The 25,339-nt window shown below is 31.5% G+C and overlaps 1 protein-coding gene across 5 annotated transcripts in view; it reads left to right on the forward strand.

Moving 5' to 3' along the window:
- The window catches only part of LOC129746118 (serine protease filzig), a 278,849-nt gene extending 255,797 nt beyond the window's left edge, over positions 1-23,052 (forward strand). For all 5 annotated transcript variants that reach the window (XM_055739601.1, XM_055739599.1, XM_055739597.1 and 2 more), the window contains exons 7-9: positions 4,492-4,607; positions 4,865-4,984; positions 22,179-23,052. In XM_055739601.1, coding sequence (XP_055595576.1) covers positions 4,492-4,607; positions 4,865-4,984; positions 22,179-22,343 — 401 coding nt within the window. In that variant the 3' untranslated portion in view covers positions 22,344-23,052. The remainder of the gene's footprint in view (positions 1-4,491; positions 4,608-4,864; positions 4,985-22,178) is intronic.
- Positions 23,053-25,339: the final 2,287 nt, after the last annotated feature.

Consider the following 25,339-nt stretch of genomic DNA (forward strand, 5'->3'; position numbering starts at 1 on the left):
TTAACGATGGAATAATACTCCGCTCACTGAGAATTTCAAAAAGTTTCTGCAGAGAATTTTTTTTTATTCTTAAAATAAGTTCATTAAGGCAGTTCACTTCTTAATAGTATAATTTTGCCGAGGGTCAGGTTTGGGTTTAGGATTAGAAGGAGGTTCGAAGGAGCTTTTAGATAATGGTGAAGGGATTGGGGAAGAAACACGATTTGTTTCTCTTGTCGATTGCCGATCCTCAGAATTGGTGGCGGTATCGCTTTGTTGTTGCTGTGGGCCATCTTCAGCCTTGTCACTTGAGGCGAATGGCGAAGCTAAAAGAGTCGATTTCTTGCGGGGTGGCGAAGCGATCGAATGTAGGGGAAAGGTTTCCTAAATGGGCCTATCGGGTTAAATGACCCTACCGCTGTTTCATGAAATGGCTGACTAGACAGCTTATCTGACCAATGCATTTTGAGGGTGATACGCTTAGAACATAAGGCAAAAAAGAATTTTATGAATTTACAAACTCAAAAAAATTTAAAAAATCATATAAGGTTTTGATACATTTTGATGTAATATTTCGACTTTTAAAAATTATACGTAAAGAAGCTTAAAACCAAAACTAGGATGTTTTTTGTTTCTTACTCAAATGAACTTTAGAAATTAAACATATTTCAGCTTTTGTGGAGGTTTAATAATGATTATATAGTGGAATAATAGAGTGTTTTTGTATGCCTCCATCATGTTTGTAAAATGCCTCCATCCTAAAATAACAGGTTAAATAGAATAAATTAATGATTTTTATCATTGAACCTTCAAATCTAAGCTCTGAATAACATCTTAAGAGAAAATTGAAGATCTTAAAACAGATTTGATAAAGTTTTTCTCATGGATGAACTGCCTCCATAGTATGGCAACCCTAACTTTTGTTTTATTCCATAAAATTATAATATACATAGATTTTTATAAAACTCCAGCTTTATCGTACGGAAATTATTACTTTCTAGCAGTTTCAATGGAATTATACGGAAATATTGCCCAAAAAACCGAAATTTTGTTCAAAACGTAAATAGGCGCATTTAGCCCGCACGGTTTGGGATTCGACATTTTAGACAACACTTATAATAAAATCATTTTCTTGGAAACAGAAGAAAATTTTAACATAAAAATTACTCCAATGTATAGAAAACAGATGCCTGCACACGTGTATATAGTCTTTGTACACATATTCGATGTGATATTTGATTAAATCAGTGTTCTGCTTAATAGGCGCATATAGCCCGCTCCTCCCCTTGTTGATTCTGTCGTGTGATGAATCCGTTTTTGGTTCTGCTGTTGTTGTTGTTGAAAACATCATTGTGGTTCTCTGCGTAGCTGGTGGTACTCGGCGTTTGAACAATTCTACAGGCGTCATCCTTTGTGATATTCTGTTTTGATTTCACTTTTAGAACAGCAGTTTCGTACAAATAAACGGGGCAGTTTCAATCGAGTGGAGAGTGATTTCTCTTGCAGTTTCCACAGAATTTTGCTTTGGCGGTACAAGTTTAGCTGCTGTGTGTGCCAGAGCAAACTATGCCCGCCCTTCTGCCAAGCATTTAATTTTGGAATTTCCGTATTTCAGACACAGTCTGTAAATTAACGGCTGAGGATAATAATGTCAAATCTCAACCATATAAACCCGAATTTAATAAATTCAGGAACAACAGTTGAATTTATTGTTAACACTAGTGTCGGTGTTTCAACTAGTCCAGCATTTGTCTTTTTCATTATCCTCCTCACGGCGATTATTTTCTGCGATGACAGTTCTTTTAAGAGTTCTTCCTCCTTCATACCTTCAACTTCATTGCATCAACTTCATTGCATTGGTTTAATCATGAGCGATGTAGGAAATTTTGCTTTGCAAACTGCTGATAATAATAAAAAAACTATGGCAAGAGATCTATTTTTCCATAAACATCCGATTGAAATATTTTTAAAAAAAATACGATAGGTATCAATTCAACAATTTCAATCTGTGAAGCTTTCATTCAATTGCTTAATCACAGAAAACATTAATTTTATACAAAATTCTAAACTTGTTAAACGAAACTTAAGTGACTATCGGCAATATACTTTCATGAGTTAAATGCCTTAATAGACGTTAAGATAGGAATTATAAAAAAAATTAAAAAAAAAAACTAGATTAAGCTTGCCAGATTGCCAGGATAAAATCACACTTGCCCGGATATTTAAAAAATATTGGAAAAAGTCCGATCCGGCCCGATTATTCGGATTTCGTTAAAAAAGCTTGGATTTTGTCCGGATTTATTAACTTTATTTGCAAAATTTAATCAAAATCTCAAATGAAGTCATTATAATTTATTTATCTAAATTACCATGAACGATTTACAGGAAGCCTAGAATACGATTTTAAATCCATTGATGTGTTTAGATGAAAAAAAAAAAAAGCTTTTCAAGTTTTTTCTCTCCATAAATTTTGTTGAATATTTCTTGGGTTTTTTTTTCCAAATTTGCCCAGATATTTCCCGGTTTTTGGATAAAAAATTTGAAATCAAATGCCAGGATTCTGCCAGGTTTAAAAGATAAAATTCCCAAGATTTGTCCGACCTGAATGCGTGTGGGAAGAATTCTGGCCACTTTAAACTAGATGCATGAACAAGAATTATATTCCCATGCCATATTTTATGTAAGATTTTTATATCTGAGAAAAACTAATAATTATACCTCAGGAGAAACCTGTCAACCTGCACTTTTTTCAAAAACTAGTCCATGTAAGTTTAACATCGTTTTTCAACTAATTTGTTGACAATGAAATTTTTAAGGAATTTTAACACTCAATGACAATCTCAATGCTTAATAGAAATCAAACTAAATATATTAAAATTAAATTTAAATTCAAATCAATTGATGGATTTCTATTAAATCAACTTGATGCTGTTGAATCCGGGTTATTGTTTTGAACGAGAATCTTCTTAATATGAAATAAAATGTTTTCCTTTGAATCAGATTTTTTTTTAATTTGTAAAGTAAGTTCTTGTTTAATCTTAATTATGAAATGTAGAAAATGTCTTTGTATTTTATTCCGGAACCGCCAGAAATCAATTTCTATATTGTGAAGGTACTCTAGACTCAAGAATTAATTTATTCTAGTAAATTCCAATCTGCGGATACTGGAGTTATAAATCTTAAAACGAATTAAAAGTTTAATAAAAACAATTTTTGTATTATTCTGTACAAAGAATTAAACTCTTTGAGATGTTTTCTAGTCTTAACAGAGAATGCGTTCCACAAAATTCAGGGTTCTTTCTGCTAGGAATTATAGAATAGATATTTACAATTTTTTGCAAAAAATTTTTTCGTTCCATAATCGTTAAATAACATATAGGTTGCTTAGGAACAACATTTTTGGTGCCTGTGTTTTAATAACTATTTTTGGAATGTTTTGGTGTCCTGAATTCAAATTACTTGCCATATTTTATCTATTAACAGCTTTTGTTTTGTTGATATGGCGTATGAAAATTTTGAAATTGATCGATTTTGTGTAAAATCTATTTATAGAACCTACAAACCTGTAGGTTTGTAGAAATCAAAAACTGATTTAGTATTTGCCTAGATATTATACATTTAGAGATATTAGGCTTTGAAACAATTCAATTTCAATTTTTTAATAATTGAAATAGATAACATTAAAACTATTTCTGACAGCTCTGAAGAAAACTTGGAGTATATGGTATTGAAGATTTTCACTCATTCAAAAGCTTTGTTGAAGACTGCAAAACGATTTAACTCATGGTTTGAGAAATATCAAAGATTCAAAATGGGTTAATTTTTTTTTAAATTTCGTATAAATTGCCGTATATTGCGATACTGGGAAAATCAAACGATAAGAAAACTTTTTTCTCAGAAGTCAAAACAACTCACAGTCTCCGAGAAGTTGATAATGGAATAAAAATCTTTAATTTTCAAATCTTTGTAATCCTCCACAGCTCTGCCCGAATAGATAAACTGAAATTTTGACCATACCATAAATCGAGAACAAGAACTGCTATAAAAAAAATAATTGCATATTTGTAATTAGCGCTCCCAAATTAGTCTTAAACAGTTCTTAAGTTCTTGACACCTTGGTAAAATATAAATTTATAAAATATTTGAAATATTGGGTTTCAATTCAAAGAAATATCGTATTTGGACCATTCTAAATAATACATATGATTGAAGATATTTTCTCGCTGGAGCCACTACTTTGAAAATAAAATAACACATTGAATAAATGGAAGAAAACTTAAAAATTTTTTCAATATAACAGTTAATATTCAATTTTACACTGAAATCACAGTGAACGCTTTTGTTCCCCTTGAATTTATTTTGATTTTTAAGATCAATTTATCAGGTAGCATTACAGTTTCGTTATAGCAATTTATCATTGCGTAATAAATTATACCTGAAACCACCCAGACACTTTCTAACCCCATCTGGTGTTTTCACATCGATTCATTCCACTTTTTTTTTTGTTTACAGTACCCATTTGCATGCCAGGAGATGACGCAGATTTCACCGGCCGAATGGCCACCGTGACCGGCTGGGGACGATTAACGTACGGCGGAGGCGTGCCATCAGTGCTGCAAGAAGTTCAGGTACCCATCTTAAATTGCCAATTATTACATCTCAAACAAGTATCTGCCCACATCGGGGCAGTGTTACCGAACGCCAATTAAGTACCGTCTCTTTTGCTGGACAAACAAACAGAAAACTTGAGCTCTTTTCCATTAACCGCACTGCGCAAGAAGAAATCTCACCAATCTAATCGCGCTAACCAACAACAGTTTGCTTACAAGCTTCATTGACACAATGTTGTTTTTTTGCTTCATTTTTATCTCATTCCTCTTCACAGGTTCCGGTGATAGAAAACAGTGTCTGCCAGGAGATGTTCCACATGGCAGGACACCAGAAGAAGATCCTGCCGTCGTTCGTCTGTGCCGGTTACGCGAACGGCAAACGAGATTCCTGTGAGGTGAGTGGTTGCTAAAAATTGTTGTTGCAGCTTGTAGCAAAAAAAAAGTTGGAAAACCATCCATGCTCGGTCGGGCGAAGCGTAGAATAAATTTCTCCCACGCATCCATGCAACTACGCTCGGTAATGGAAACACGATGGCAAAGTGTTTTTGTTGAAACTTTAACGAGAAAGAAAATAGCAACACAAAAGGGGTTCAATTGATCACTTTTAGCATCATCGCAACATTAGTGGAAACACTTGAGATCAGTTTTCGTAATTGCTACAATTCTATGTTTCGTTAAACAGGCTGACAAATGAGTATCTCATCCCGAAAAGATTGAAAAATTAATTTAAAAAAAGTCTCATTATAATTATTTGAATCATCTTTGAATCATCTCAAAATACTTATAAATCATCACAGAACTAGCTTTGAATCATCTTTAAATTATCTTTGGGTCATTCTTTAATCATATTTCAATCATCTTCGAATCATCTTCAAATCATCTTTGTATCATCTTTGAATCATCTTTGAATCATCTTTGCATCATCTTTGAATCATCTTTAAATCATCTCTGAATCATCTTTGAATCATCTTTGAATCATCTTTGAATCATCTTTGAATCATCTTTGAATCATCTTTGAATCATCTTTGAATCATCTTTGAATCATCTTTGAATCATCTTTGAATCATCTTTGAATCATCTTTGAATCATCTTTGAATCATCTTTGAATCATCTTTGAATCATCTTTGAATCATCTATGAATCATCTTTGAATCATCTTTGAATCATCTTTGAATCATCTTTGAATCATCTTTGAATCATCTTTGAATCATCTTTGAATCATCTTTGAATCATCTTTGAATCATCTTTGAATCATCTTTGAATCATCTTTGAATCATCTTTGAATCATCTTTGAATCATCTTTGAATCATCTTTGAATCATCTTTGAATCATCTTTGAATCATCTTTGAATCATTTTTGAATCATCTTTGAATCACTTTGAATCATCTTTAAATCATCTTTGAATCAACTTTGAATCATCTTTGAATCATCTTTGAATCATCTTTGAATCATCTTTGAATCATCTTTGAATCATCTTTGAATCATCTTTGAATCATCTTTGAATCATCTTTGAATCATCTTTGAATCTTTTTTCAATCGAATTTGATCATCGATGAATCATCTTAAAGTCATCTTTGGATCATCTTTGAATCATCTTTGAATCATCTTTGAATCATCTTTGAATCATCTTTGAATCATCTTTGAATCATCTTTGAAACATCTTTGAATCATCTTTGAATCATCTTTGAATCATCTTTGAAACATCTTTGAATCATCTTTTAATCATCTTGAATCATCTTTGAATCATCATTGAATCATCTTTGAATCATCTTTGAACCATCTTTGAATCATCTTTCAATCATCTTTGAATCATCTTTGAATCATCTTTGAATCATCTTTGAATCATCTTTGAATCATCTTTGAATCATCTTTGAATCATCTTTGAATCATCTATGAATCATCTTTGAATCATCTTTGAATCATCTTTGAATCATCTTTGAATCATCTTTGAATCATCTTTGAATCATCTTGGAATCATCTTTAATTCATCTTTGAATCATTTTTTAACCATCTTTGAACCATCTTTGAATCATCATTGAATCATCTTTGAATCATCTTTGAATCATCTTTGAATCATCTTTCAATCATCTTTGAATCATCTTTCAATCATCTTTGAATCATCTTTGAATCATCTTTGAATCACCTTTGAATCACCTTTGAATCATCTTTGAATCATCTTTAAATCATCTCTGAATCATCTTTGAATCATCTTTGAATCATCTTTGAATCATCTTTGAATCTTCTTTGAATTATCTTTGAATCATCTTTGAATCATCTTTGAATCATCTTGGAATCATCTTTGAATCATCCTTGAATCATCTTTGAATCAACTTTGAATCATCTTTGAATCATCTTTGAATCATCTTTGAATCATCTTTGAATCATCTTTGAATCATCTTTGAATCATCTTTGAATCATCTTTGAATCATCTTTGAATCATCTTTGAATCATCTTTGAATCATCTTTGAATCATCTATGAATCATCTTTGAATCATCTTTGAATCATCTTTGAATCATCTTTGAATCATCTTTGAATCATCTTTGAATCATCTTTGAATCATCTTTGAATCATCTTGGAATCATCTTTGAATCATCCTTGAATCATCTTTGAATCAACTTTGAATCATCTTTGAATCATCTTTGAATCATCTTTGAAACATCTTTGAATCATCTTTGAATCATCTTTGAATCATCTTTGAAACATCTTTGAATCATCTTTTAATCATCTTTAAATCATCTTTGAATCATCTTTGAATCATCTTTGAATCATCTTTGAATCATCTTTGAATCATCTTTGAATCATCTTTGAATCATCTTTGAATCATATTTGAATCATCTTTGAATCATTTTTAATCATCTTTGATTCATCTTTCAATCATCTTTGAATCATCTTTGAATCATCTTTGAATAATCTTTGAATCATCTTTGAATTATCTTTGAATCATCTTTGAATTATCTTTGAATCATCTTTGAATCATCTTTGAATCATCTTTGAATCATCTTTGAATCATCTTTGAACAATCTTCGAATAATCTTGAATCATCTTTGAATCATCATTGAATCATCTTTGAATCATCTTTGAACCATCTTTGAATCATCTTTCAATCATCTTTAAATCATCTTTGAATCATCTTTGAATCATCTTTGAATCATCTTTGAATCATCTTTGAATCATCTTTGAATCATCTTTGAATCATCTTTGAATCATCTTCGAATCATCTTTGAATCATCATTGAATCAACTTTGAATCATCTTTGATTCACCTTTGAATCATCTTTGAATCATCTTTAAATCATCTTTGAATCATCTTTGAATCATCTTTGAATCATCTTTGAATCATCTTTGAATCATCTTTGAATCATATTTGAATCATCTTTGAATCATTTTTAATCATCTTTGATTCATCTTTCAATCATCTTTGAATCATCTTTGAATCATCTTTGAATCATCTTTGAATCATCTCTGAATCATCTTTGAATCATCTTTGAATCATCTTTGAATCATCTTTGAATCTTCTTTGAATTATCTTTGAATTATCTTTGAATTATCTTTGAATCATCTTTGAATTATTTTTGAATCAACTTTGAACAATCTTCGAATCATCTTTGAATCATTTTTAATCATCTTTGAATCATCTTTGATTCATCTTTGAATCATCTTTGAATCATCTTTGAATCATCTTTGAATCATCTTTGAATCATCTTTGAATCATCTTTGAATCATCTTTGAATCATCTTTGAATCATCTTTGAATCATCTTTGAATCATCTTTGAATCATCTTTGAATCATCTTTGAATCATCTTTGAATCATCTTTGAATCATCTTTGAATCATCTTTGAATCATCTTTGAATCACCTTTGAATCATCTTTGAATCATCATTGAATCTTTTTTGAATCGGTTTTGATCATCTATGAATCATCTTTGAATCATCTTTGAATCACTTTGAATCATCTTTGCTTCACCTTTGAATTATCTTTGGATCATCTTTAACCATCTTGAATCATCTTTGAATCATCTTTGAATCATTTTTGAATTATCTTTGAATCATCTTTGAATCATCTTTGAATCAACTTTGAATCATTTTTGAATAATCTTCGAATAATCTTGAATCATCTTTGAATTATCTTCGAATATTCTTGAATTATCTTTGAATAATTTTTAATCATTTTTTAATCATATTTGAATCATCTTTGAATCATCTTTGAATCTTCTTTGAATCATCTTTGAATCATCTTTGAATCATCTTTGAATCATCTTTGAATCATCTTCGAATCATCTTCGAATCATCTTTGAATCATCTTTGAATCATCTTTGAATCATCTTTGAATCATCTTTGAATCAACTTTGAATCATCTTTGAATCATCTTTGAATCATCTTTGAATCATCTTTGAATCATCTTTGAATCATCTTTGAATCATCTTTGAATCATCTTTGAATCATCTTTGAATCATCTTGGAATCATCTTTAATTCATCTTTGAATCATTTTTTAACCATCTTTGAACCATCTTTGAATCATCATTGAATCATCTTTGAATCATCTTTGAATCATCTTTGAATCATCTTTCAATCATCTTTGAATCATCTTTCAATCATCTTTGAATCATCTTTGAATCATCTTTGAATCACCTTTGAATCACCTTTGAATCATCTTTGAATCATCTTTAAATCATTTTTTATCATCTTTGAATCATCTTTGAACAATCTTCGAATAATCTTGAATCATCTTTGAATCATATTTGAATCATTTTTAATCATCTTTGAATTATCTTTGAATCATCTTTGAATCATCTTTGAATCATCTTTGAATCATCTTTGAATCATCTTGGAATCATCTTTAAATCATCTTTGAATCATTTTTGAACCATCTTTGAACCATCTTTGAATCATCATTGAATCATCTTTGAATCATCTTTGAATCATCTTTGAATCATCTTTGAATCATCTTTGAATCATCTTTGAAACATCTTTGAATCATCTTTGAATCATCTTTGAATCACCTTTGAATCACCTTTGAATCATCTTTGAATCATCTTTAAATCATTTTTAATCATCTTTGAATCATCTTTGAACAATCTTCGAATAATCTTGAATCATCTTTGAATCATATTTGAATCATTTTTAATCATCTTTGAATTATCTTTGAATCATCTTTGAATCATCTTTGAATCATCTTTGAATCATCTTTGAATCATCTTTGAATCATCTTTGAATCATCTTGGAATCATCTTTAAATCATCTTTGAATCATTTTTGAACCATCTTTGAACCATCTTTGAATCATCATTGAATCATCTTTGAATCATCTTTGAATCATCTTTGAATCATCCTTGAATCATCTTTGAATCATCTTTGAATCATCATTGAATCATCATTGAATCATCTTTGAATCATCTTTGAACCATCTTTGAATCATCTATGAATCATCTTTGAATTATCTTTGAATCATTTTCGAATCATCTTTGAATTTTCTTTGAATCATCTTTGAATCATCTTCTAATCATCTCTGAATCATCAAAATGATTAAATTTGATGTTTTTAAGGATTATTAATAATTTTTTATTTATAATTACCATCAATGTTTACAACTTTCAATAATTTTGTGAATCTGATCACCAGCTTTTATGAGTTTATTGAACTAAAAGCGTTGAATGAATTGTCTCAAGTTGATCATTAATCACACAGGGAAAAATGTGAAACGAATAACACTACCCTCTTCATCTTCATTCGCTAAATTCTTAGCACGTAAAACATTCCTAAAGCTAACTGCATGAACGAAAAGACGAGACGTGATTTTGAGCAGTTCAGTTGTAACTTGAAAGGAAAGTCCTACGTTTTCCCCGAATGCAACACCGTGAAGCATACCAGTCAGCTGGAAATTTAAATTAATTAAATCATCCTCAATCACACATGAGCACTCGGGTGAAGCAAATTTAATTCTTCATCTTCATCTCTAGAACTTAATCGACGTCAATCGCCTTACTCTAGATTTCATTGAGCTTTAAAAAGGAACATTCGGATAACTTTTCAACTAGAATCCTTAGTTTTATCATTTACTACAAAATTAAATCCAGTCAACTAAGCAATTTTAGGTCTCGTTCTTTGAATCAGAAGCAAAAAAAAAGTAATAACAAAACTTTGTCCCTTTTGAATCTTCAGGCTAAAACACTCGCGCGAACGAGTTGAGTTGATAATTAAATTAAATCCCAGCCCAGGCCCGGAGAGTTTCATCAAAGATGATTTTTCATAGCTTTTTGGGATTCCTTCTTTGGTCTCTCATGCACAATTTGGCTCGAAATTGGTGTGCATCATTAAACAATTAATCATTTAAAAGGATTTCCGCTAGGATCACAGCCAGTGATGATTGAATTTTGCACGCTCAAGGTATCGCCATTAATGAGCCGTTTATATACTTTTGCTTCGGGCCAATTAACACAAATTCGATGGCACCTGGTTTCAATTAAGGGGGAAATTTAATAAATTTCAATTGTATTTCGAAACCTGCCCTTTATTTTCCAATCTGAATCATTGTCATGAACGTTCACGCTAATGAGTGGTGAACAATTGAGTTAAAGGATAAAAGAAATACTGAATTTCACTGTCAATAATTGATAAATTGTACCTATGATGCTGGATTATTATTACCGAACTAGTCTTAACTTTTCCAAATAACATATAATCTGTAAAAAAAATGAAAATCAAATAACTTGCATTTCAAACTTATCGGAATATTTTTATTGAAGGTGCAAAGTAGAACCGGCATGTAATTGCCTTTCTGGTTAATATTTGTATTTTTTTTTGCTTATATCTCACGTTAATAAACTCAAAATCCAGTGTAAATTCTAATTCAGATGTTTTAAAACCTAAGACAATGCAAATTGATTGAAAAATTTAAAAAAAAAACCGCTGCTTTCAGAAATTCTTCAAAATCTGCATTTCCCATTTAAAGAATCTTAAGTTGCGATCATGTGTTCAATTATGTTAACTTTCAAATTCACTTTTCATAATTTATCTACCGTGACTGAAACCTTTTAGTCTTTTTACCAAACTTTGAATACTATGTTTTAAGAATTATAAATTTTGTACAAATCGGTTGAGAAACAAGAAAGATATCTTGCGGTGTGCCGAAGATGGACGTTCAGTTAAATTTGTCGTTACTTTAACAAAATTATAAACTTTTACAAATTTTCAAAGCCGAGCTTCAGGAAACAGAAAACGTTATCAACCATTAGCCTGCTATGCTATGATCATTTAAAATCCGGACAGTTACAAACGTGTGTATTTTTTTTCATTTGATCGAAAAACTTTCTATGGAGGAAATGAAGGTGTTAATATGACATTAAATGTAAAAATATAAAAAAAAATTTATCAATGATTTCAAGAAATACTCTAACTTTTTCATAGAATATCTTTTTTTTAATTTTTGCACACTTTTTTCAGTCATGTATTGATTTTTTTTTACCACAGAAGCAAAACCTTTGCAAAATCATGATATTTTACACAAACTCACCTGGAAAAAGCAATTGGAATCTGGTTGGAACCTTTTCATGAGTAAGCATCTCAAAGAATTTGATCTCTTAAATCCGGTTTTAACACAAATTTTTTTGTCCATCAGATCACATCTGTCATATTACATAAAAACCGGATGCAAAGATTACGATCTTTGGAACTGATCATTATTAGTTGTTTACTTGGTGTCTACTAGTCAGGCAACACTTTCTGCCTGCCGGAAATGGATTTTTTGCATTATTTAAGGAGTCTGCATTCAGTTATTTCCAATAACCATAGACATTTGATCATATTTAAGATCAAGGGTTGCACTCCGATGGTTGGTTTGAACTTCGTGTGGATCCTAGAGTGGCTCCTTATACTTCTTAGTCATTTGGTCCGGAAAAAAATCAGAAAAAATCAACAGTTCATGAGCTTTCAAGTCAACAATGAAGAATTTTCGAGGCGCAAAATGCGTAAAAGGAGCAAATTCGTGCAAAAAAAATTTTACCATGTCTTTTTGCATCGTAAATATCTCAAACACACTTTAACTTAAAAATCTATCAAAAATAGGCAAGATAGTCCTTTTCATAACCAACACAACGCTACTAAAGTTTTGCTTATCCGAGCTCTATTAAGGGAGGGGGGGGGGGGGATAGGGTCTACCGGGTATAAAAAAACACCATTTTCACGATTTTTTTCTAGAGCTATCGTTCAAACAAATGTATTCAAATTTTTTGCATTATACAAAGCATTGTTAAAAAAAACATTTAGTAATTTTTTCGTAGAAAAATATTGAAAAATGAGCCGGTGACGGAGCACTTTCGAGGATGCCTTTTAGAAAACAGGATTCGCGGTGGACACTGTATCTCAGCACAGAATCATCTGAAATGAAAATAAAATCCGAGCAAAATATTTTTAATAGATGTTTTTCTGGACCCCACCGTTTTTATTTAACTTAAAAAAAAATTTATGAAATTTTTGTGGCTGTTTGAAGTAAAAACTACGATTTTTCACGAAAAAATCCGCCATTTTTTATCTGTAAACTCTCCCCAAAGTAAAAAAAAAAAGAAAAAGAAAAGCGTTGGGGTCTGGTATTTCATATGTGGAAAATATGTTCCAAATTTGAAAAGAATCGGATAAGTAGTTTTCAAATGACGATGTCCACGGACTTTAAAAATGTGCTTTCGAAAAAACGCGTTTGAAGTTTCTGCTCTTGCTTTCTTGCAGTATTAGCCCTTCATTTCAAGATTTTTTATTTTTTCTTGAAAAAATTCTCAACAGTGCGGTATGAAGGGAAAAATAATGAAAAAATATAATTTTCACACATTTCGAGTATTTAGCTAAAATATTAATTGTTGCAAATTTGCAACAACATGAAATTGTTATACCTTTTTGTTCCTCACACAAGACAGCTAGATATAAATGTTTAATCTTAGTTTATCTTGCACTAACCATAGTTTTGGCTCAAAAACTTCGTAAACCTAGTGTCTGGGGGTAGAACCTATGTATGCTGGTTATCCACCATGGGTGAACGGATTCACCGCAGTTTCTACCTTAGTATGTGCTTGCATGCATCATTGAGATTAATTAGATCGACAAATCTTCAGTTCTTTTTCAGTTACTTCATTTTTTGTGAAAGATTTTATAAGGTTTTATGATCTTCGTGTTCATGGTTCTTAAGCGCAATGTACAACAATCTAAAAAAAAGTTTATTCTCAGCTGACAACAACGAATTATAAAACCATTTTTAACAGAAAAAGTGATTGTTGTACATGGTATACTTATTTTCTAAGAACCAAGTAACTTGAAAATCAGGGAATACAAATTGTTAAAGAAACAATTTGAATTGTTTATTGAAACACCAATAATAAAAAAAAAAAACAAAAAACCAATATTTTTAATATTCCTTAATAAAGAAAACCGATGGATAAAATACCTTCAAAATGCACTAATATAACTTTTGTTGATTTTTATTTAATCATAGGTTTATTTATTAAGGCAACTTACTTATAAGTTTCATTTTGACGAGTGGATCACTATTTAATTCATGTTAGTAGAGGAAGGAGCCGTAATAAATGCGGTGACTCAACTGTTTGCTTTGATTCTAATTTGAAAGAGGGAAGGGGAACGTTTAGGGTTCAATATCGGAAACGATTTTCCGATGGTACACATTCAGAAGAGTTAACGGAATTATAAGTAGGACTAAAATGAAACTGCTTTTTCACCTTCATGCACCGTTTCCTTATCACATTCGTTCTGAAAACATTAATAATGTAAACATTAATACTGTTTAAATGAAAAAAAAGTAATTGAAGCACATTATGGAACTCAAGTTACAAACTAAGGTACTACATTGTATAATGTTGAGAACATATAATGCATTTGCATTTAAAAATTCAATGTACTAGTATGGAAAAAAGTATGTTAATAATTAATTTACTAAAAATGCGAAAATATTTATTTCGAACCCAGAAAATCTTTCCCGGGGATCACATAATAATATTTAAAATCATAGAAACACAACGCTCGTTGCATTTGAAAAATTATAGCTTCAAACTATTACTACAAATACTTCCACTACTCAAAAGTCACCAATTTGTACTAAATGTGACCCCTTGGAAATATATTATCGAACTTAATAATCTGAGAAACATTTGAAAACACACTTAGGCAGAAACTGCGGTGAATCCGTGCACCCATGGTGGATAGCCAACATACAACATACATACATATGTGACCCTTTAGAAATACAATTTTTCAACTTTTATGCAGGATTTTTAACGAGGTTTCGTAATTAATGCCATTTTTTTTTACTTAATGATACGAATGGTTGATGATCTAGTCAAAAGGATTTTTACTTATTTTTCCCATATTTCTACAGTTGGCAGCCATTTTGTTCAGTTAACAATAACAAGATAATATAACATTAAAATGATAATACTTTCATCGGGAAACATATACACTGTTTAAACGATGACACACTTTGTAGCCCATATACGTAACTAAAGGTGCAACCGTTGCATGATGTTGCAAATTTGCAACAATTAATAAAAGGCCATTATATCAGACAAAAATAAAAAAAAATCATCAAATTGTATTCAATTATGTTAATTGCATTACTGAAAATGCGAAAATATTTTTTCCAGTCAAATTTTTTTTCCTCGGTGCTAATTGGACTAGGTCAAAATTCTGAAAAATAAGCCCTTATTAACATTTCATATTTTTTAAATTGAAGTTGGTCTAGTTTGTACATATATAGGGTAAGTGAGCCTTAACTTGGCATGCTCCTAATCTTGGCATGCCAAAATGCATTTTGGTGATTTTCATGTCAAACATACGCCTAAAAATGAAAAAAAAAACATAAAAGGAAATCGCATATGGAAACATTCTGCATAGCATTTGTCCACAATTGAATCCAAATGACTGCGTAATAATTTTTTTATGCATGACAAATTGCAAATAAAATGAGAATCTTCGTAAAAAATCTTAAATGAACCTACCTTGCTAGTGCATCTGCCATCTTCGGATTGATTTTAAAAACACACTTCCGTATGGAAAAATCACTAAAAATTACCGTTGTTTGCAGCAAAACATTGCAAAAAATCTAAAATTATAACTTACTCCAAACAACGTACATTTTCTATCTAGAATTCAAGAAAATATAAACATATTTTTTGCCTAATCTTGGTATTCAATTCCACAAATAGAAGTATGCATGTATGTGTGAAAACGACATCAGCAGGCAGTCGGCAGCCGGCGGCAGTTCGTCGGCCGAGGGTGCACAGTGGTCTGGAAATTGAAAAGCCGGTCGAAATTAAAATGAATGATTGAAATAAATTAAAAATATCATGAATGTATTTTGAACTATAATCAATTTATTTACCTCTCAAGCCGACTCAAGCGTATTTGGCATCTTATTGGAATTATAATGCTACAATTTGAGCTGTTCTTTTATGGTAAATTTCGAGAACTTTTCTCCTCAATAAAATTTACCTCTCAATAAATTAATTTACCGGAATAGAATCCGAATTGATATCTTGGATCTCAATGTTGAAGTAACCATATGCATACCCAAAAACAAACCATTTGGAAATGAGGTTTAACGTGTTTTGATTTAATTTGATTTGTATTGGAGATGAACATTTGCTGCATATGTGTCGCTTTGAAAGGAACGTTTTTGTTATGATACTCTAAATATTATGTTTATTTAAAAAAATAATTGCACTGCAATGTGAAAATACTAAGTTGTAACGAACTTGAATTTTTATTGTTTGCAATTTCATGTGAAATCCAAAATAATATTTTGACCAAGTTTGTTTTTTATTATACATCACTGTGCATCCGCAGGAGGTGATTACGTTTGTTCTCTGTAGGAAAGGAATATGCGAAAGAAGCGCTGCCGAGTTTGGGTGATGATTTTGCATGAGTGCGAGTGGGATGCAGCTTGAATTTCACCCAGCTTTTGAATTTGCTGTTCGCTTCCATTGCCTATAGTTTCCAAACGAATGAGTGAGATGCAATCTATTTCTATCAGGCTGGCTAGAGTGAACGAAAGTTTGTCTTGTTTTGCTATCCCGGTGTACGCAAACGATTGCTAGAAAATTCCTAAGGGCGACATTTTAAATATGTATGATTCATTTCGTACTCCCGACTTTTTGAAAACAATACAGAACATTGATGTGCTTCCTTTCGGGATATTTTCAATGAATTCGTGGGGGCTGTTGTTGTGTTAGTGAGACAAGTTTTTCCTAGAGACGGCCAATTTAAGGAACTCATAAAGGGCCAAAATTCGGCGCGGGGGCTACAATAAGGAGCATTTCAATCAAAAGTTTGATCAGGTTTATCTCAAATTATCAACCGCTTTCAAGCAAAGACATATTTTTACTGCATTTTAGGCTAGTAAGCAATCATATTTGTCGAAGGACTTTTGAAGGTACACATTACAGGAAGACTACAATCATGGGAAATCTAGTCTACCATGCCTTAGGGGCCAAGATTGGGTACATTTACCCTACTCGAAAAGTATTTTTTTTAATTGAATCGTATCTTGAAGTTAGAAATATGATTGCAATGAAGAAAAAAGTTGACTATTTGAATTTCTGCATAATTTACAACAGCTTTAATTAATTGTTGCAAATTTGTTACTTCATGAAACGAAGGGTTAGATAGGAGGAGAAATAGGAGTTGCTATAGGAGGAGCCTATAATTTCTACAGTTTTGCTTCAATTGACTTGAAAATTTGACACAACATTCTTGAAATGTTTTACAATAAGAAAATAAAAAAAAAATCGATTTTTTTTAAGTGTTAGACCTTACCCCCCTTAACGTAGCTTTCACCGAAATAAAGTGCCCGGATAATACATGACCATAGCCTTAATAGCCTTCATTTTTGAAAAAGGTGATTCATATTAAGTTCACATTATACAGATGGCTCAAGTGGTGTCCGAAAATTAAAGTCGATAAACTATTCCATTGGACGCTATCTCAAAAATCACTTGTCACAAGAACGGAACACACATTTCATTACTCGGCAGCTTCACTGAAAATTTCATCAATTTCCATCCATGCATTCAAAAGATATTCACAAAACAAAGTGTTGCATTTTTTCGAATAAACTCTTTAATTATTTTTTTTAATATTTTCCATCGTACATTCGATCACTGTCGGATAACAAACTGAAATCGCAATATCAATTTTTCAACCGATCAAGGCAATACTTCTAGTTTAAGAATTCATGATACTTTATTAAGATATGAACAATCAATTGTTGGAAAAATTGGTTAAACAACAGCATAACAAATTTGAAGACTATAATACAATGATGTCAATATTTGAAATGCATGGAATGGTTTTTATAAGTTAAGATGTTTTTCATGCCTTAATTTATTTTCATTTATTTATGTGTTTGGTTAACTTGTGTCTAAATTTCAAATTTATTAGCGAAGTTTCTTGTAATCTTTAAGTTTATTCAGCAGAGGGCTAATGCAGAACCACTTGTGATGACGTTGATTTTTACTCTAAAATGAAGGGGAAGAAGTATATGATTAGCGACAATAAGAAAAATTGAACAAAACAGTTTTTAAAAAATTTATTATTTTTTCTAGAGTTTAGATAAGTTTTTGATTTAAAAATTGTATAATTTCTAATTGAATAACTATAAAACACAATCGTTTTGCCAGAATAAAAATTCAATTTATCTTTTTTCAATCCCTTCTCCCCTTCTATGATTTTTTTAAGATTCCAAAGGAGAAAATTAATAAGGTTTAATGTTTCAAAAATTTTGATAAATCCAAACAACTTAAGAAGCGAAAACCAAAATGTCGAAAATGGTTTTTTTTGTAGGAAGTCAAGACTTAACTAAAAGATGAAGAAAATTTTTCTTCTTTATTCATATAATTATTTTGATTGATTAAATACTGATATGAGTTGTTCTAAAGTTTTTGATTATGTATTTTCAATTATGCATGTGGATTTTTGTTCATAAGAATCTGATTTATTCCTCGAACTGAGAATTTGAATTTTAACCTCGAATCTTGATATTCTTCAAATTACTCTATGAATGTTCTTTGTCAGCTTTATAATATGAATAAAATAAAGACTTAAATATCAGTAAAATTACAACACACAGATACATAGTTCAATGAAGCCACAGTATGACCCATAAAAAATACCAAAAATTAAAACATTTTGTTTTGGGTTGTTTTTTTGATAATTTATGAGTTTTTTTTGTGGATTTGTTAGCTCTAACTACCATCATGGAAAATTTAAAACCTGTGAAATGTTACGTGCTGCAGACTGAAATTGATCCTAGGTCTAGTACAAGGTCCCATGCCAAATTTGGGCTAGAACGGACCACGGGAAGGGAACACTCAACGATCCCTTTAGTTTGTATAGAAATTTGAAACATTTTGTTCGCACGGAAAATTAAACACCAAATTATTATCAATAACTTTGGTCCTTTGAGCCGATTTCTTTTCCACACAATTTTTATTAAAGCTTGAATTATGACAAATATTGCATCCCAAGACCGCATTTCAAAAAGAATCAAGATGAAAAAGTTATTAGGCTTCAAAAATGGGATAACAATTTTTAAGAATTGCAAAATCTTTAAATTATTCATATTTTTGTAGCAGATCATATTCACATGATAGTTCAGAGAGAAGTTCAAGGGAAACTGTGGGGGAGAGTTGGAATACTGATCCCCTTTTCTTGTTTTCTTTTTATATTTTTTAGAGCAAATGAACCATCTCAAAACCCTATTTCTTTGCTGAAAAATTACAAAAGCTTAGTTTAATGATTATAAAGGACTTTTGTCCAACGAAAAACTTTTTCGGTGACAAAAAAATTTTACCACAAAAGACTGAGATGGAAAAAGTTGGGATATTTGGGGCACTCTATTTTACAGTAGATTTATGCTATATCAACCAAAAGCCCCATATCTAGTTGAACGTGTGCCTCCAAAGTTCGAATTTCGCTAAAAAAAGTTTTCAAAAGGAATTCGTAGCAAATTTTCTCGAATGCGTACATGGAAGTTACAAAATGTTCCTCAAATAGCGTTTGTGAATTCAATAAATAAATAAACTTATACACTCCAGTAAGTTGAATAACTTTAAATTTTTAAATTGTTCAATTTGATTAGAATTATGTTAAGCTGAAAAAAATTGCATCTTAAATTTTTTTCACAACAGAGGCTGCCGAAATTACATATAGCCTTGAATAAGATTTTACTCTTTTTAAACGGTCATTGGATTTCGAAGAACCTAACCTAGCTATGTCCAATCTATTTAATAAAGATATATCGACAGTTCTACAGAAACAGCACCTTAACGAAAGGCCACAGCCTTAACCTCAAACCATGAATGCTTATGATCAATTTTTGAAAAGGGCGCACATAAAACTCAATTTTCTTACACAGATATTGAGAAATACACCCTTTAAACAAACCAACACTAAGATGTTGATGTTTTGAAATTGAATGACTCAAAGTGGTGTCAAATGGAAAGATTCAATAGTGTTTTACTGATGCCTTGGAAATTATTTCTATTTTAAGATATTATCACCAGTTGTGATTGGATTTTAGAATATCAAGATTTTTTTTAATTTCGGCATAATTGCATTATTTGTTTATTTTAAGAATGACATTGTACTTACGTTTCGAATATTCCACACATAAGGTAATAAATTTCTCGATTGTTAATTTACGTAAAAAACTTTCTTATAACTTTTATGAAATGAATTTGCGGCTTTATCGGTGAGGGTTAAAGAGTTGAAAAGAAAGACGGATAGAAGATCAGAAGAAAATTCTAAGGTGGTGAAAAGACCGAAGAGCATTTGAAATAGAAGCTTGACCACATGCTAAATTCTTTGTCCCGCATCAATTAACTGTATTGAAGAAGTAGTACCCAATAGAGAAGGCACTACATTTTTCGATACAGTTAATTATGGATTGTTCGACCGCCATGTGAGTGTGCACATGTGCCGAACGGACAAAAAATTTAGCATGTGGTTGCTCTGTTAAGTCTTCTATTGTACTATTGAGTTCTAAATACTTTTTTTTAATTCGCTAACTGTGCGATTAATTCTGTGATATACTTATTCTGTCGTGTTTCTTAAATGAAATCTCAACATCTTTTAACAAATATTGAATATACATTCAAATGCTCAAAAATCTAGCAGATATGCATTCAAAGAACTTTAAAAATTTTCAAGAAATCCAAAGCGAAGAAAATTTCAATTTTGGCATACCACATGGCATCACTGATGAGGCCAAAAGCTCGGCTGGTTTCGAGGTTATGATTGTGGCCAATCAGTTACTTAAACTAGAGTGCCTATAAGGAGAGTGACGCCAATGTCAAAATTAGAATAGCGATGAGCTGTCAGTGTCGTTCCAAACGAACAAATGACCTGTCAAATTCTGCCTGAGAAGGCTGAACTTGACAGGTCATTTGTTCGTTTGGAATGACACTGACAGCTCATCGCTTATTCCAATTTTGACATTGTCGTCACTCTTCTTATAGGCACTCTAACTTAAACTAAAGGCCGTATAGAAATGTTCCAATAGAAACATTACTGACAAACAGTCCCACGTAAGAGATCCAATTCTATACATCTTGAACTTTCATGTGTGGTTTCTGTTTTCTTACTGTACCTATTGCAAGAAAGTTCGAAAGAGATTACGGAAGTTTTATACTATTATACGGTCGGGATTCGACCAGACCGAACTAAACGCCATCAGCGTTTTTTCGAGACACTTGAAATTTTAGCGCATATATTATCATTGGGATACGAAATCTTTGATGTTTATGAACCAAAATTGATAGTTTATAAACCAGAGATTTCATTTCTGACAATCATATTCGCCTTTTTGATCTGGCATGTGAATAAACTTCATCGGTATTTTTATAAAAACTCTTTAAGTATCTCAGTAAAAAAAAAGGACAAAACAATTACCTCATATGACCTGTTCAAAACTGGCTAGATTTGGAGTTGAATGGTTTTGTTGGTGAAAATGATTTTGTTTACACTAAATTTTCTATTTGACAGTGTTCTTAGAGACATCTGGTGACTAAACTAAAAGGCATAATATTGATTCAAATTGGTCGTTGGGACTTAACACACGTTTCAAGCTCTAGCTTATACATCCGTTCATCTGTGATTAAACATATAAGTAAATAAAGGTGATAAGACAGCTTAAGCTAGCATAAGCTTCTGTTTTTTTAAATTATCCGCTCTCTGAAGTCTAACAGATATTCCACCAGGTGACATGGGACGCGAACGTGTAATAATAGTCCTACAAATCTTCAACAAGTAACCAAAACACATTAAAAAGAAATCTTGAACGAAGATATTTACATATCTCACTGAAACTGTATTTGGAAAATAAGAATGGAAAAGTACTTTTGACAAGAGACAGGCAATTTCAGCCGAAAGTTCTCGGCGTCAAAGCGTTTATTTGTGTATTTTTACATCATATCTAAGAACATCATTACAATTTCAAAGCGTTTATCAAAACATACCATCTCCTTAGAACTAACATTGAAGTGAAGGTCTTAAAAAATCTTTCAACCTTTGTTTTTTCCTTCTCTAAATTCCCCCAACAGGGTGACAGCGGCGGTCCACTGGTTCTTCAACGTCAGGACGGCCGCTACGAGCTGGTAGGCACTGTGTCCCACGGCATTCGATGTGCTGCCCCGTACCTGCCCGGTGTCTACATGAGGACCACCTTCTACAAGCCATGGTTGAAATCTGTCACGGGAGTTAAGTAGAAAATCCACCCAAAACCTTGAAGGAATTCCTCCAGAGAGAAACGTCGCAGAAATTGCTCCCTGAAAATCTGATTATTGGGAAGATGGAGGAAAAAGACCACACCGGAAGAAGCGCGGAAGCAGAGTTGAGTTTTATCGTGGCGAGGGATGGGATCTTGTAGGGGACCTGATTGTAGAGACGGATACCAATCGCCGGATAATTTAATTTGAATCGATGGGATTTTTTTTCGCGAGCGCGGTTGTTAGTTTAAGCTTTCAATTGAGAGTGTTTGTGTGCCCGGTGGGTGGATGAATGAGTTTACTTTCGAAAAACGGGCGTTTATGAGCCATTGTATTTTGTTATCAGTTGTTGAAAGTCCAAGCAATTCATTAAACCGTACTTCTTGGGACCAGAATTAAAGGAAAAGTTGTATGAGAGTGCGTGTTTTTGGTGAATGTGTAGGAATGTCATTCCGTAGATAGTTACGTTTTAGGGAACAAATTGCAATAATTTATCTAGCACCGTGAGATGGATGTGATTTGGAGTCATTGTTAAGGTTAATTTATTATTGTTGTTAGTATTTAAATTATTTATTGGCTAGCGAGTAAGTGAACGAGATGAATGACAAGAGGAATCTACAACAACAACAATAACAACAAATACTACTACAATAAAATGTTAAGCGAACGGATATGTAGGGGTGTAAAAATGTGATTATTTTAATTTATTTCGAAGAAAATAATAAAATACCTATCATGAAATGGAAGAGTTATTCATCAAATATCCGAAAATTCATTGCAACAAAAGTTCACTTTCTAGTCATCACATTCCCCCACGCCAAAAAAGGGGAAAATCAGGATACTTGATCATTGGGGATACTTGATACCTTCGCTATATCTCGAAACCAAAATGACTTACAAAAATCAAATGTTCCAGAAAAATGTGCCAAATAGACCAAAACGAAAATGCTGTTGTCTCAACAAATGTTTTGAAATTTATTTTTCGAGTTATTGAAATTGATTTGAAATATTTAACAAATTAGGATTTGAAGATCTCTTTTATCACTTTAAAATGTTTCACACATGAAAACATTATAACAAAAAAAATCCTATATGTCAATCGTTAGAGTATAATATGAACTTCATAAAGTCATATTTGAAAGAAACAGTGAAACATTAATTTTCTAGGAAAAGTTTTCCACAATATATGTTTTGGGTTTAATTGATCCCTAGAGTCCGAAAAGATAAAATTTTCTTCTGAATGGATCGTGATCATGGGTAATCGAAATTACTCATATTTGTCAAATAACTAATGTCCATCCAGTAATTATTTGTAAAAAGGACTCAAAATACAGTATTTATCTAAAAACAAGAAAGATGCGCCTTAAAGTATGCAATGACTCTAGGGTAGTAGACAAACTTTTAGAATTCTCATTGTCTGATACTGATAAAAATATCACAATTTTATTTCGTCTCACGAAAATGCTTTTAGTTCATCATAAATTAAATTAAAAAAAAACTCAGTAGAAAAAAATCTCAGTAGAGTAGAGCAATTAAATTTAAAAAAAAACCTCAGTAAAAAAAATCTCAGTAGAGTAGAGCAATGCTTCAAACATGCAATTTCGAAGGATTTAAAAGAGTACTTGTACCTACTTGTATTCATATATCTCAAGCTGCATAACATTAATTTGGATCTGACCTGATTTTTGTACATTGAAGGTGAGTATATTTTCTATCGAATCATCTGAACTTTTTTTTTTCGTATGATCAAATTGTTGATATAAGTGAATTGGTTATAGAAAAAATAATACAATATAAATTTTTAGAGAAAATTTTGTTTCATCCTCAGTTTGGACTCGATGATAATATTTTACAAATCTGAATTTCGATGAACCATGTCATTTCAATTCAAAACAAAGGTTTCGAGCGGTTATTTGTCGAAATGGATTGAAAATTGAATAAGTTATGGTTATTTTACTAAAACAGTATATTTGCATTTTTGAATAATTCAACGAGCCGCAGTGTTAGTCAACATTTTAGTATAGGAAGAATTAAACATACAGTGAAAACCCGATTTTGTCACACACCGATTTTGTCTGCCCCCGATTTTGTCTACTTTGTCTCATTTTTTCACCCGATTTTGTCATCATTTTTTATTCAACGCAAAAATACTAAATATCGCCTTTTTTCATTTCCGTTGAACATCTTGAGGTTGAAATCATTCTGAAGGGACAAAACTGATGGATGATTGCATCGATATTGAAAATGAAGATGATTGATCAGGGACGTATCAAGATTTTTATACAAAAAAGTCAAGTTTTAAACAGGTTTTTTGTTAATCAAAGTTGTTGAATACAATTATAACTAAATATAATGGTATTAAAGAACATATTCAAGTAATCTTAAAGCTGTGTTTTATTTGTTTGAGCTTTCTTCAAAGCAATCTCTCTGATACGTTGCAAGAAGATGACATCATCTATAGAGAGATCTGAAGCATCAGCCCAATCAACTATGTTGTCCAACACATGTACGTACAGCTTCAACATCAATTATGTTTCTTGAAATTTCACATGAATCATTTGGGGTAGATGCCGCTGATTCTGAGTCTGGTGCTACATCCGAAATTATTAATGGCTCTAATGATTCGAGAAGCTCGTTTAATGCTGACTGATCATCCAGCGTCATGTTCAGAATTTCTTCATCCGTAAAAGCTTTACTTGCATATCTCTCCTCAGGGTCCTGTGGCAAAAAAATTTCATCGCGGTTGTTTACATCAATCAAATGGATCAAGGGAACACCATCTTCGTCAACGAGTTTGTTACTCAAAATAATTCCAATTTTCTTCCATGACTACTGGATTACTGTACGCTTTATTTCACTCCAAGCATCATGCATCCAGAAACATAAATCCCTCAACGTTATGCACTTCAAGCTTTGATCGATATCGATTTCGCGAGCCATGACATGTAGCAAAAGTTTTTGACGATATTTTAGTTTACAGTTCTGAATTACATTCT

Source organism: Uranotaenia lowii, chromosome 2 (assembly GCF_029784155.1).
Source record: "Uranotaenia lowii strain MFRU-FL chromosome 2, ASM2978415v1, whole genome shotgun sequence".
Taxonomy (NCBI): domain Eukaryota; kingdom Metazoa; phylum Arthropoda; class Insecta; order Diptera; family Culicidae; genus Uranotaenia; species Uranotaenia lowii.